Genomic DNA, 14178 nt, shown 5'->3' with positions numbered 1-14178 from the left:
GCGCGGATCGAAGTATTTGGTTCTGTAAATAAACCAGGAAGCGATATAGGGCTCTTCAGCGGGTTTACTCCTCGAGCGATTACCTCTACTGTGTACGCATTTAAAAGTCAAAAAGGAGTGCACACTTTACACTGCACTTTTATTTACTTGTCTGGGGGGAAAATCGTAGTTAATTAAGAAGGAAGTTTATTTATGGAGTTTTCCTTTGAATCCTGTATTTACTCAGAGGACCCACGACGACCTAACTGATAAAATATAATTATCATCAGTGTACCTACACCTTGATATAAACCTTTACAGCTATTTTACTTCCTGGATCTTAATTGTTTACTCAGATTTGCATTTTATTTTTAGAGCTCTGATTCGTGGCGTTTGTAGCGTTTGCGGTTTTATGTTTTACTTTAAGGGACGTGCATTACACGTGAATAGGTCACGGGAGGAGATCTAGATAATGACGAGGACGACACAATATGTGGACGCTTTCTGGGTAGGTATTCAAACTCGGTCAAGAATTTTGTAGCATTTAAATCACGAGTTTATCGCTAGAAATGATAATTATTCTACTTTCATATACACAGAAAGGTGTATGTATAAAATGATTAATAGCTTCTGGTTTCACTAATGTTGACGTGTTATCTGAACAAAATGTTTTATTTCTTAAGATGGAGAGTTAATAAAGTGATATAAACATATGTCATCAAGTCAAGGTGTCAGAAATGTTCTGTTTTAATATTCATATTTCTGTACTCTTTTAAAAATCACGTGAATTTAAACATATATTACCTCCACTCTTTATTTTACAAACCGGTTCTGGAATTCACAACTTTTTTCGTTTGAATGTGTATTTAGGACCCCGACTTCACCAATACTAAAGGTTTTGAGATCCTCTCCAAAAGAAACAAAGATATAAGGAAGGTGTCAAAGGAATTGGAGGATTATTACAAAGAAAGGTGGGGTTATAAATTAATGTGTATCTATCTCCCAAGTGTTTCCTGCGTGAATATACGACAGTTTTAAGACAAGATAAATAATAATAAGGAAAGTACATAATCAGCGATTTGTAAAAGTTTGTATTTGTAATTTATAAACGAGGATGAAGGGACGAGCGTAAAGTTATCGCTAACGAATTCATTACAGCGGTTTTAATATCAGACTAGATTGTTTATCTCAATGACCTGTAATAGTGTCGGTGTTTATTATTTATATAGAGCCAAGGCGGAACAGGTGTACAGCAAAGCCATCCAAGCTCTGGTCAGAAAACTAGAGGGCAAAGAGGAAATCGGGTGTGTATAGGAGAGGGGGGAATGATTTCCTTTAAAAGATAGAAATATGATTTTAAAATACATGTACTAAAAAAAAGACAAGAATCTCGTACTGCAGCAAATTCATATATACAAGAGAGAGAGAGAGAGAGAGAGAGAGATCTTTAAAGACAGAAACATATGAGCAGGCCCCATGATCATGAAACTTCTTCAGCGTATTATAAGTCAAAAGCTTTATGTTGAACTAAAACGTTGAAGAAGTCAGACAGATAAACATAAAACTTACTTGTCGATATGCATTTCAAAAGTGTTGTTATCAGCAAATTTATAGATAATTAAAAAAAACATTTTACGAGCAACTGAGTCAAAGTCTATATCATGATCCTGGGGCCTGGAGGCTTTTCACGGACTCCTGTGTTTACTTAGTGACGTGGGTAAGTCTGTGTTATGAAAATGTGGCTAGACTTTTCACTGACTCCTACTCTGTGTTACTTAGGGACCTGGGTAAGACCGTGAGGGAGCTGAAGACGCAGACGGAGAGGATCGCCCGAACTCATGAACAGGCGGGAAACGACTTCCAAATACTCTACAACGAGCTCAGCAAGTTCGACGACGACCACAAGTCTATTAAACAACAGGTGAGCTTTTTAGGACAAGTCCACTTAATACAATTAGTTTTTAGCTCATCTGAGCCTCAATGCACTCTCTTAAGGGATGATTGCCAAAAACCTTTCATTCGTTTACACGGAGGTTCTCAGCTTACTTAGCCATGAAAAAATAAAAGAAAACATGAAAAATAAACGATGCCATACGTCTACATGTAAAAAAAGAAAACCGGGGCAAAATTTGTATAAATATTTACTGACATAAATACTGCACAATGAAGTTTTTAACTTGGATAAACGTGAAGATGATCAACATTAAATTGTAAACGAACATAATATTTAGATTACTAAGAATGCTGCAACTTCGGGGTAAAATGCATATGCATTTCCTTATGTGTTGATGAGTTTCTTGTTTTCGTTGAAAACAAATTAACACAGGAAACCCAAAGCAAGAGAATGAAAGATTGAAGTGACGACTGTAAATATCTGTCAATTCAGAATTTGTCTTTTTGCTTATTGCTGTCACAAAATTTTAAATTCGAGACTATAACTCAGGGTCCTTTCTAACATCGTACTGCATGTATATGTATCGAAAAGCTCCACTATCGTGTTGTAAGATCTATAATTTTCTTATCATGTGACTACCCAGTACCTCGTTTATTATATGCCATTTGATACAAATCATAGACATGAAACACTTAGAGGAAGACAATTTTAATGTCAGCAGTTTTTCTACCGTTAGTTATTTGTTGAAACATAAAATTATTTCATAAAGTTTGGGATTGTTTTATTAGTAAGATTGCTGGAAGTTGATACTTAAACACTAAACAAAACTTGTCATAAATTAAAAACTCAGGCAATTAATGGTTTAATTGTGAGACACTTAGATTACTTATCCTCTCATTTCATTTGATACTTTGTGCATATTTTATAAGTGAAGATTTTTAAGAGCGAATATTTTAACCAATAAAACATAGACATTTTTTGTCTGAGGACTTAGTTCGCTTGCTCTCATATGTTGTCCTATGAATTTCCAAAGTATTAAGTTTTGTTATACCTTATATCAAAATATATGAGAGATTTATACTTGACAAGAAAATAAGGAATAAAAACTATTTGAAATGTGATTTTTGTAATTTTAAGTAAAAAGAAGCCTTTTACATATAATCCATTTTTTAATGCATATTTTGTGAAAAAAATTAAGAAATAATGCTTAAATAGAACGCGGGACCAGATACACTGATATGTTCACATATCAATATTGAAGCGGAAATTACTATTTATTTGATTTTTATTGAGATACATGAGAGACCTTTTTGACTTTTTTTATATTTATCTTCTATATTTAGATCGAGGACAGAACAAAATCAAGTCAGAATGACAAAATCCAAAAGTACAAGACCTGTATGTCGGTAAGTAAGAAGATTTCAGGTAAATCTATCTTCAGCCATAAGGCACGTGTATTATTATGCTTTATTTGAATAATTTTACTTTTGTTTAGTGTAAAGAGAAATACATCACAAAATGTAAAGAGAAGGAGGCTGCCGAGGAGGCATTTAACCAGGCCCGACAGAGTGTACAGATTACATCGAAAGACTTAGCCAAGGTACGGCCTACTGACTGACAAATATGACGTCATAATTATGATGATACCTGAGTAGCTTTTTATAAGAAATCAATGAAGACACAAATACATCATAATTTTTTTTTCAATAATAGGTTGGAAAATCAAAAGAAAAGGCTGACGAAGCCCAACAACAGGCAGGTTAGGAATCAACATACATGAAAAATTTGTCAGATTTGCAATCTAACTAAAATTAGATCCTTTACGCTCCTTACAGCGACATAACAAAATAAAGGAGCGTAAAGGATCTAATTTTAATTTGAATGTCGGATTTGTATCTTATGCGTAAACCTTTGTATGAAATAAATAGAGATAGCGAACAGTATCCAAAATCAAAAGTCCATTCAAACGATACAAATCAGGAGCAGAGTAAACACGGACCTCTAAAACATCAGAGGTGGGATCAGGTGCCATGGAGGAGTGGTCGAGTTCCCTTCTGTGAATCAAGAGTACTGCATGTGATTGTCTAATAAATCTGAAAACAACACACTGAAGTAAAAGATATTTTCCGCAGTACTTAAAATCTCTTTCAAAGAACTTAAATTTACTTCAAGCGAGTATAAAAACAACCCATCTTAGTTTCAGATGAAATTAAAGTATGAAATACTAGTCCATATTTTGAGGATTGACCCTTTTCTTGTCAGATGTAAATTACAAGAATGCGGTGCAGGCAGTGGAGATTTCTAGGAAGATGTGGGAAAAGGAGATGGAGGACGCCTGTAATGTAATTATTGTGTGAACGATGGATGTGTGCTGTAATAGAGTATTTTATTTATAGGATAGGATGATGGAGGACGCCTGTAATGTAATTATTGTGTGAACGATGGATGTGTGCTGTAATAGAGTATTTTATTTATAGGATAGGATGATGGAGGACGCCTGTAACGTAATTATTGTGTGAACGATGGATGTGTGCTGTAATAGAGTATTTTATGTATGGGATAGGATGATGGAGGACGCCTGTAATGTAATTATTGTGTGAACGATGGATGTGTGCTGTAATAGAGTATTTTATTTATAGGATAGGATGATGGAGGACGCCTGTAATGTAATTATTGTGTGAACGATGGATGTGTGCTGTAATAGAGTATTTTATTTATAGGAGAGGATGTTGGAGGACGCCTGTAATGTAATTATTGTGTGAACGATGGATGTGTGCTGTAATAGAGTCTTTTATTTATAGGATAGGATGATGGAGGACGCCTGTAATGTAATTATTGTGTGAATGATGGATGTGTGCTGTAATAGAATACTATAGTACTGAGTATTTTATGTGTTGGAAAGGGACATGAAGGACGCTTGTAATATTATTATCAAGAGTGAAATACATCAGCTATGTTTATTTGAAAAGAATGCATGTAATGTTTGAAAAGCTTTTTTGATATGATGATAGCAAGTTTTATATGTTACGTTTTTGTAATAAATGTACGTTGTTTAACGTTCCTTTCGAGAATTTTTCACTCATATGGAAATGCCACCACTTGCTGGTGGAGAGCGGCAAAATCTGTCCTACACTCGGCACTTACGGGCATTGAGCAGTAAAGAATCTTTTTTTTTGTGCCAGCACCTATGGTGACAGGGACCTCGTTTTATATGTACGGTCTCATCCAAAGGACCGATCTCCACGTCCTACATTGGGATTCGAACCCGCGACGTAAGGATCAACTCCTTACTTCGCTACTCTAGAGCACATGCTCTAACCACTGTGCCACGCAGGCGACTGATACCTTTTTGTAACGTTAGTGCTTGTTTCATTCTTGTAACGTTAGTGCTTGTTTCAGTATAGGATGTTGGTTATCTAATCTTTATATGATAAGAGAACTTTTGAAATCTTTTGTTATGTTATTGGAGAAAGTTTGTTTGTGAGTGAAAGATGCTTGATATACGATGTCCTCAATCATGCACTATACGAAGTTTTCGTTATATTTCTCCACCATTGCAATATAATATAGTACCTACTAAATCTCTATTCAAATTTTTAAAAATGCATTTTGTTATTCAGATCTTTTCAGAAGTGTCTATTTATGGTAGTAATTATGTCTAGAACTCCCTTTTTATTCAGTTGCTTGTTATAATGCGTTTAAAACAGTTGAAGTTGATCTGTAATATATCCTTTTATCCACAGCAATTCCAGCGGTTGGAGGAACAGAGGGTAGGGTTTTTTAGAGACAGCATATGGAAGTGTACCAATGTCGACTCTAAAGCATGTGTGGACCACGACGAGGTTAGTTTCTATAACAAATTAAATATTGCCGAACGAAAAGTTAATCCCTTGGCTCAAAAGTGTATGATTGAATACACTCATCATTGAGCTGCTATAAAAAAATTAAATAAGAAGAAACCGATTCCATATTGAAACACTTCTGATTGATATAAGACAAACAAGATGAGCGTCGTCATCGAGAACTGTATTAAATGATGCGATATTAGTACTTATCTGGTAAGAATTTTACTAAAGATGACAGTGATGCAACGAAGAGATTAATCATACAACAATAAAATGTACATATCCGACATAGTGTTTTCTCTTATTCTCTATAGTTTTTCTAAAGTTTGATTCCTTCGGCACCCGTTATACTCTACTTACCTGTCATTTGGATCCTTATAATGTACATACACTAATAAACAAACATTTTGAGATGTACGCTGTTTATCAAACTTTGCTTATGCCAATCTTCTTACTTGTTGAACAGTGCGCTGAAGCTGTTCGGAACGTCTTGCAATACTGTGATATTTCCAAAGACCTACAAGAATTCATAGATAACAACAAATTATCGGGAAGAAGACCGGGTAAGCAAAATATCTGCTATATTTCTCTACTGTATGTGATATATGAACATTGTACTGTTTAATTATGAAACCTAAAAAGGTATATGATGAGCTGTTGACTGTACTACATAGAACCGATAGTATTTGAAGACTACGACCGCCGAGCTCCAAGTACTCCACCACGTAGCCACACGATGAGGCCCCCACAACCACTCCCACCCGCCCAGCAGCATAGAGTCCCGCCACCCAGACCCTCCGAGGGACCACTCATCTCCTTCGAAGAAGGTAGAGGGACTTAGTAGAATGACTGCATCGAATTAAAATAGCAATTTTGTTTCGTACACGGTTGCTTGTGGAACCTAATGCTACATGTTTGTTTTTCCAGACAATTGCAAAAAGTACAAAAAAAGTTAATAAGAATTCAAAAAGAATCCTTGATTTTTTCCCTACTAACCCTGGGAATTAATTTGTTGCTTTTTTTAATTCCACGCATGCTTAGCTGACGAGCATTATGCTTTGGCGGGAGCCATACCGTCTGGAGATTATTCTTATGCTCGAGTTTTCCAAGGTAAATCGGAGCAAACACTGCATGTCATTATATAGCATGTCTACACTGTAACCATCCCAGTATAATCTATGTATCCACTTAGCTCTTAAGAGAGCACTACATTTATAACATCAGAACCTCTCATAACTTTCTCTCTTTCCTATTTCAAGTGCTGTGCATTTCAAATGCACGATTTGTTATTTATGCATTTCATCATCTATTTTTGTTCTTTAAAACATTCTGAAGTATATTTGACAGTATGTGAGACATGAAATTCATCTTGAGGAATCTATTAATATCTGCTTTCGACATAAACTGTAAATCATTATCTTGTGCATTTCTTGTCAGATATTACTATCCATTGTTATCTGAGTATTTTAGCGCATGATCTGTACTAGTTTCTTTCTACAAAGATTCCAGGCCCTCTGGACCAGGTTTAACGCCCGGATCATTGGTTAACATTCTCAAGTCTTATCAAGCAAAGGTAAATCTCCACTCCTCCTACAGGAAGTCTCGTCATATCTCGTTTAGATATCTCCATTAACAGGAAATCTCGTCATATCTCACTCACATCTACCTCTGATGACAGAGTTCATTTTCTTTTGATTGATTTCTACTGATTGATTTGATTTAAAAAAAAGGGGGGGGATTAAAATTTTTAAAACTTAAAAATTTAATTTTGTAAAGAGATGTGAATTTCTTAGACAGAATATTTGTCTTTATTTCCTTTAGAAAAATGAATTTAAACCACGATTATTTATAATATGGTTGTTATAGGTGTGCAAATTAGAGGTGTACATTAGGCCAGTCATAATCTGTGACCTTTAACTTCTCTGTAGAGTCCGTCTGAGTTAACAGTGGAGATAGGTCAGAAGGTGGAGTTTATGCGGGATATGAAGGCGGGGATGACCCAGGTCAAGGTGGGGGAGAGATGCGGACTGATCCCCACTGCGTGTGTTCGAATGGGGACCACGACTTACCTGTGAATTCTCACCTCGGAAAGAAACAACAAATTACAATAAAATTACTGTGGCTGTGTATGTTGTTGTGAATCGTTATGTTTAAATGTCATTTGTTTTTGTTTTAAATTATATTTAATGTTATTATTATTCTATTTACATGTATATGTAATTTCATGTTTGGCAATGTACAGGCACGTAGCATCAAGGGGGCCTGCTCCCACTTTTTCCCAGACACACATGTAAGTTTATTTACAGGAAATGTTCATTCAAAGTCCGGTTGCCCTCCCCCCTTTTTGATTGCAGTATTGTCAAATAAGGGTAATATTAGGGTAATGCTGTGTTAGAGTAAAACTTTGGTACTAAAACATGGAGTTTGGACTTTTTCCCTTTTTTTTTTTTTTTTGCTTGTCAATTGACATTTTTTCAGGTAAGTTGATTTATTTCTTTCTTTTTTTTTGGGGGGGGGGGAGGGGGTGGGGGTGGGGGGTTGGAACCCACCCCCTTTCAAAAACGATGCTTCGTAACTGATGTATACGAATTTAATTTATTATCTTCACCCATTTGTATGTCTCAAAGAGAGAAAGAGAGGAGAGAGAGAGAAAGATATCGAGAGAATTTCAATATCTATAATATTTAGTCTTGCATTAAGTCAACAGTTGCATCATTTTTGGAGCCAAATTTCATTAAGGTGCTAGGGCAAGGGTATTTAGTAATTTGCTTAAGTTGTTCGGTGCATGAAAAATAAAATATCGTTACGAACTGTATGTAATCGTGCATTATTTCATGTAAGGAATGTTTTTCATTGGTCATGTTCGTTTAGTTTTGCTTGTAGTAAGGTAAAATATATACAGTATATAGATGCGTAATTCATTGACAGATGTCTTATTCCTATATGATTGTTTTAACTTCATGTCTATTTGTTTTCACTCATTACTTGATGATAATGCCGTGTACCTTGTCGCTTTAATGTTGAAAAATGTGCAATCAGATAGGTAGAATTAATCACACGTATAATTTTTTTTCAAAGTTTGAGATAAATTATTTATTCTGTGATTCATGCGTTTGGTTTTTTCTTCTTCTTTCTTTCTTTAATCTAGAAAATTCCATTTTTAGCTCTACTGGTCAGAGACCAGAAGAGCTTATGCGATAGTAATGCGTCTGTCGTCCGTCTGTCTGTCTGTCTGTCCGTCTGTAAACAATTTTTCAAAATGCTACTCCTCCTACAGTTTTGGTCTGATTTCAATATAACTTGGTACACAAGTCTGTAAACAATTTTTCAAAATGCTACATTTAAAATGCTACTCCTCCTACAGTTTTGGTCAGATTTCAGTATAACTTGGCACACAAGCAGACTACACTAAGATACATAATTCTGTATATCGGTTTTTGATTTCGATGAACGGTGTTGCCGTTGTTACTAAAAATAGAAAAAATTGTGAAAATCATTCAAAATGCTACTCCTCCTACAGTTTTGGTCAGATTTCATATAACTTGGCACACAAGTAGACTACACTAAGATACATAATTCTGTGTATCGGTTTTTGATTTCGATGAACGGTGTTGCCATTGTTACTAAAAATAGAAAATTTGTGAAAATCATTCAAAATGCTACTCCTCCTACAGTTTTGTCAGTTTATATATCACACAAGTGTTTTCTGTGTAATATTACTTTGTGAAAATCACACACTCCTCCTATAGTTTTGGTCTGATTTCAATATAACTTGGCACACAAGTAGACTACACAAAGATACATAATTCTGTGTATCGGTTTTTGATTTCGATGAACGATGTTGCCATTGTTACTAAAAATAGAAAATTCTGTGAAAATCATTCAAAATGCTACTCCTCCTATAGTTTTGGTCAATTTCAATAAAACAAGTTTAAGATACATAATTCTGTGTATGCTTTTTGATTTCGTCCTGTTGCCATTGTTACAGTTTTAATTTCTGCTATTTTTTTAATCTGATAACTTGGCACACAAGTAGACTACACTAAGATACATAATTCTGTGTATTGGTTTTTGATTTCAAAGAACGGTGTTGCCGTTGTTACTAAAAATAGAAAATTCTGTGAAAAACATTCAAAATGCTACTCCTCCTACAGTTTTGGTGTGATTTCAATATAACTTGGCACACAAGTAGGCTACACTAAGATACATAATTCTGTGTATCGGTTTTTGTCATTATTCTATTGATTGCTTTTGTAGAGTTTTATATCCCAACTGCTACTTTTCTCTTTCTTTATTATAAGTACAAACCAGTAGAGCTTCAGTCTCGACAGAGACTTCTGGTTTATTCAAGAAATATGACAGGAACCCCAACTCTTACCGTGCGCCCCCCCCCCCCCACCCCCCTTTGAATTTCTTGTATGTAAAACATATAATTATCTTTAAATCAAGTAAAGAACATCTCTTATTTGTAAGAATTTGTCGGTTTCCGGGGGCTTCGCTCCCGAACCTCCACCAGGGCCTTGCCCAAGATCCACTGCATGGAAGTTTCAGTGCAGCCCCGAGATCCCCTGCCTTCTGCTGCATCCCCCCTTCCACTCCCCATTACGAAATTCATGGATCCGTCACTGTTTTGAGCTTCTCGCTCCACAAAAACGTTCACATGAACGATGAGGATCAGAAACCTTTGAATAGGGAAGATGATGGACAACGTATATTTTTATTTTCATTTTTTTTTAGAAAAAATTGATAGTCATAACTCTAAAAAAAAAGGCATAGCTGCCTTACCGACGACACGGCCGACTCAAGTATTTAAAAGGAAATCACCTGTTTCTATTTATAGATACATATACCTTTTTCAATTCAAAATCAAACTACATGTATGTAATCATTTATGGACCAATGTTATATTTTCATAGTTTCAAGTTTGTTACATCACAATCTTTTTGCTTGTTCAATACTCGTATTCTAAACAAGATTTTTAGAAAATTTTAAAAATAAAACAAGCTAGCAGCTTTGACTTTGGGTCATTAAAATAGTTTAGTATTGTTTTTCCCGAGATACTTTCAAGATGTATTGTTGTGCCGGTATTAGATATCTCTTACATTATTTATACATGTATTATAAAATAATAAAAGAAAACATAGGAAAAATGCACAGAGAGAGAGAAACAAGAAATCTGTGAGCCAATGCTCACTAGTAATACCCCGCTCTGACGTAAATAAGCACTATCATGTTAATATATACACAAAATCAATTACAGGCAGATGCGCAGAAAAAAATGAAGTTGACATCAGATTCATATCAAAATTAATCCCACCATATTTCATGCCTCAACATAGAGTATAATAAAATTTCAAGCATCTGCTATGAATAGCTAATGAGAAAACTGCGACAAAGATTTGTAATGTATGAAACGCACAGACAAACAATAAGTTGACATCGGATTTAAACAAAAATGTATCCCACCATATGACATGCCTCAGAGAAGATTGTGACAAAATTTCAAGCATGCTTTGTTATGTATGAAATGGACGACGCACAGATAAACAGGAAGTTGACATCGAATTTGACAGCCTCAGAGAAGATTGAGTAGTTGCTGAGAAAACTGCGACGAAAATTTGTTTCGGACGGACACACGGACGGACAGACAGACAGACACACAAGGGTAAAACAGTATACCCCCCTCTCCTTCGGAGCGGTCAGCGGGGGTATAAAAAAAATAGAAGCATAGATAAGAAACATGCACTGTGAAACTCGAACTCACGATCACTATGTCTTCAATCCAGCAATCATACCACTACGCCACGAAGTCATTGCAAATGGATGAATAAATTTAAAGAGGCTGGGTGGTCGTGGCCATTTTCAGAATATTTTGATCTCCTTTAGAAGAGAGCTCCATATAAAGATATAATAAAATGATCAAATTTTAAAATTAAAAGTTATGAAATTTTTCTTTGCCAAATGATAGGTGACAGCTTAAGATATCATATCTTAAAAAAATAAGCTATACCTAGTGGTTAATAAAAAAATAATCTGTTGACCCCCTAGCCTCCTTAAAACAGATTGTTGAATCTTAAAATAATTTTGAGAAGAAAAATTAAAAACATATCTTCAGCATTTTCAATATCAAGACCACCTTTAACCAAAATTATCTAAATGTGATGAAGTGCAGTCAAATCCAAATAAAATTATTCAAAAGTTGTTTTTCTGGTTAAGGGTGGTCTTTTGCTACAGTTTGTCCTTGTTTAGGGGGGTAGCTCAGTATTCAATGTATTCTCCATATAAACTGAACGATTTTTATATCTATCATATGAGGGAACTATCAATATTTAAATTTTTTTTTTATGTGATTTGCTTTAGGCATGTATAAACTAACATTGTATGACAAAATTTTGGTTAAACAATGTATTTAAAAAATCACTACTAAAGTAGGCGAAAGTGACTATCAAATGCGCTATGGCTCTTTTACAACTCTCTCTTTCTCTCTCTCTCTCTCTCTCTCTCTCTCTCTCTCTCTCTCTCTCTCTCTCTCTCTCTCTCTCTCTCTCTCTCTCTCTCTCTCTCTCTCTCTCTCTCTCTCTCTCTCTCTCTCTCTCTCTCTCTCTCTCTCTCTCTCTCTCTCTCTCTCTCTCTCTCTCTCTCTCTCTCTCTCTCTCTCTCTCTCTCTCTCTCTCTCTCTCTCTCTCTCTCTCTCTCTCTCTCTCTCTCTCTCTCTCTCTCTCTCTCTCTCTCTCTCTCTCTCTCTCTCTCTCTCTCTCTCTCTCTCTCTCTCTCTCTCTCTCTCTCTCTCTCTCTCTCTCTCTCTCTCTCTCTCTCTCTCTCTCTCTCTCTCTCTCTCTCTCTCTCTCTCTCTCTCTCTCTCTCTCTCTCTCTCTCTCTCTCTCTCTCTCTCTCTCTCTCTCTCTCTCTCTCTCTCTCTCTCTCTCTCTCTCTCTCTCTCTCTCTCTCTCTCTCTCTCTCTCTCTCTCTCTCTCTCTCTCTCTGTAAGGAAGCTCTCGTATTCTGCAGTTTAGAGGGAGCACAACATCAAAAGTCCCAAACATGTAAAGTATATTTGTGTGTATCTTCCACCATGTGCCTTTCTGTAATATATCCGGGAGAAGTAACGCGCGTCTTTCATGATAACCCTGGTAACGGAAACGTCCTCTCTGTATCAGTTTTTTAACCAAAAAAATTTATATATTCCCGGTTTCCCACCAACTGCGGGGAAAGTTCTTTAATGTGATTAAATATCTGTATTAGGAACTAATTCTTATTTGTACTTTAATTACATAGGGAAAACATGTCCTTTTAGATTAATCTATTAGATATCAAGCATAATCTGTCTTGGTTTATGTTTTCCAGCATCCAGTAGCGGGGTTTTAGGGGGCTCATTCTCTCCCCTTAAATTTCCAAAAATTATGTTATATTTGTATATATTTACAGAGGAGAAACCGTCATGATATTAAAATGAGCATATTAAAATACGGTGAAAATTGAATTTCAATATAAATCACATTGGTAATTTGCAAAAGCTATCAATATTTGCGGGGAAAAACCCACAGAACTTGCAAGTATCCGTTCTAAGTGTATACATAAGAGGTATATTCATATTTTAAAGTGCTGATAATATAAAAAATTATTGAAACTTTAACATCCATTTAATATTTTCTCCTTTATAGTTCAAGATACTAGTATACATTGCCTTTCATCAGTCAGTAAAATCCACTAAGAGACTATCAGATTTCTTGAATGGTAGTCCTTCCATCAATAACGAACAATGACATACATGTCAATAATCATGTTAATACAATATTTAATTTATTTTGTCCAATTTAGATGATTATTTGTACAGATGTAAGAATAAACTATATTTTTTTTTTTTAGTATGGGAATTAACATTGCAGAATGCAGATACAAGGATATGCGGGTTTTTTCTGCAACATTAATTTCCCTACTAGCACTACCAACCAAACAAAGCATTTTATTGATTTTAAAAGTAAATCTCCAACATTGTGTTCTTATACTAACCCAATAAGCCACTAAAAGCTAACGGAAAATTCGATACAACAAGAACTGAAATACTAAACAGTTTACTAGTTGACAGTATTTCATTATTTGTTTTTTATAAATCATGTTGGGCTTTATAAAAGATTTGTGTTTCATGTACTGATGCTTAAACTGACCGAGTTTTACCATTCTAAGGCAAATAATGTTCATGATTTGGACAGAATTCTGCCATATTTGGTCACATTACCTAAGAGGTTGCAGTGACCTATCAGTAATGTGTTTTCACCTTCCTCCTAATGAATTCATTAAAGAAAACTACATAAATGAAGATATAGGTATAGTCTAATCAATACCAGGTGAAAATACCAGGTGCACATCTTTCGGAGTGTACATATTTCCAGATAAATCCATGCCATAGTCTCTCACTCCAAATCTCTAGGGGCATGTCTCAACAAGATCAATTCTACAGAC

At 35.2% G+C, this 14178-nt stretch overlaps 1 protein-coding gene across 3 annotated transcripts; it reads left to right on the top strand.

Annotated features, from left to right (window-relative positions):
* The first annotated feature begins 70 nt into the window (after positions 1-70).
* Positions 71-8134, top strand: LOC134244815 (proline-serine-threonine phosphatase-interacting protein 2-like). Of its 3 annotated transcripts, XM_062727068.1 has the most exons (14): positions 71-487; positions 850-950; positions 1209-1283; positions 1759-1900; positions 3217-3279; positions 3369-3473; positions 3587-3632; positions 4136-4215; positions 5617-5715; positions 6185-6281; positions 6393-6545; positions 6760-6828; positions 7221-7291; positions 7647-8134. In XM_062727068.1, exons 1-14 carry the CDS (start codon positions 452-454, stop codon positions 7791-7793), a joined length of 1284 nt encoding a protein of 427 aa, XP_062583052.1. In that variant the 5' UTR covers positions 71-451; the 3' UTR covers positions 7794-8134. The 3 variants fall into 3 exon arrangements, with proteins under 3 accessions (XP_062583052.1, XP_062583053.1, XP_062583054.1); XM_062727069.1 differs by lacking the exon at positions 6760-6828 and having other exon boundaries at positions 74-487; XM_062727070.1 differs by lacking the exon at positions 7221-7291 and having other exon boundaries at positions 77-487; positions 7647-7789.
* The last annotated feature ends 6044 nt before the right edge of the window (positions 8135-14178 follow it).

This window comes from Saccostrea cucullata, unplaced genomic scaffold, assembly GCF_032062105.1.
Source record: "Saccostrea cucullata isolate Sc308-1 unplaced genomic scaffold, CSIRO_AGI_Scuc_v1 ctg249, whole genome shotgun sequence".
In the NCBI taxonomy this organism is placed as follows: Eukaryota; Metazoa; Mollusca; class Bivalvia; order Ostreida; family Ostreidae; genus Saccostrea; species Saccostrea cuccullata.
This window is presented reverse-complemented; position numbering and strand designations above follow the sequence as displayed.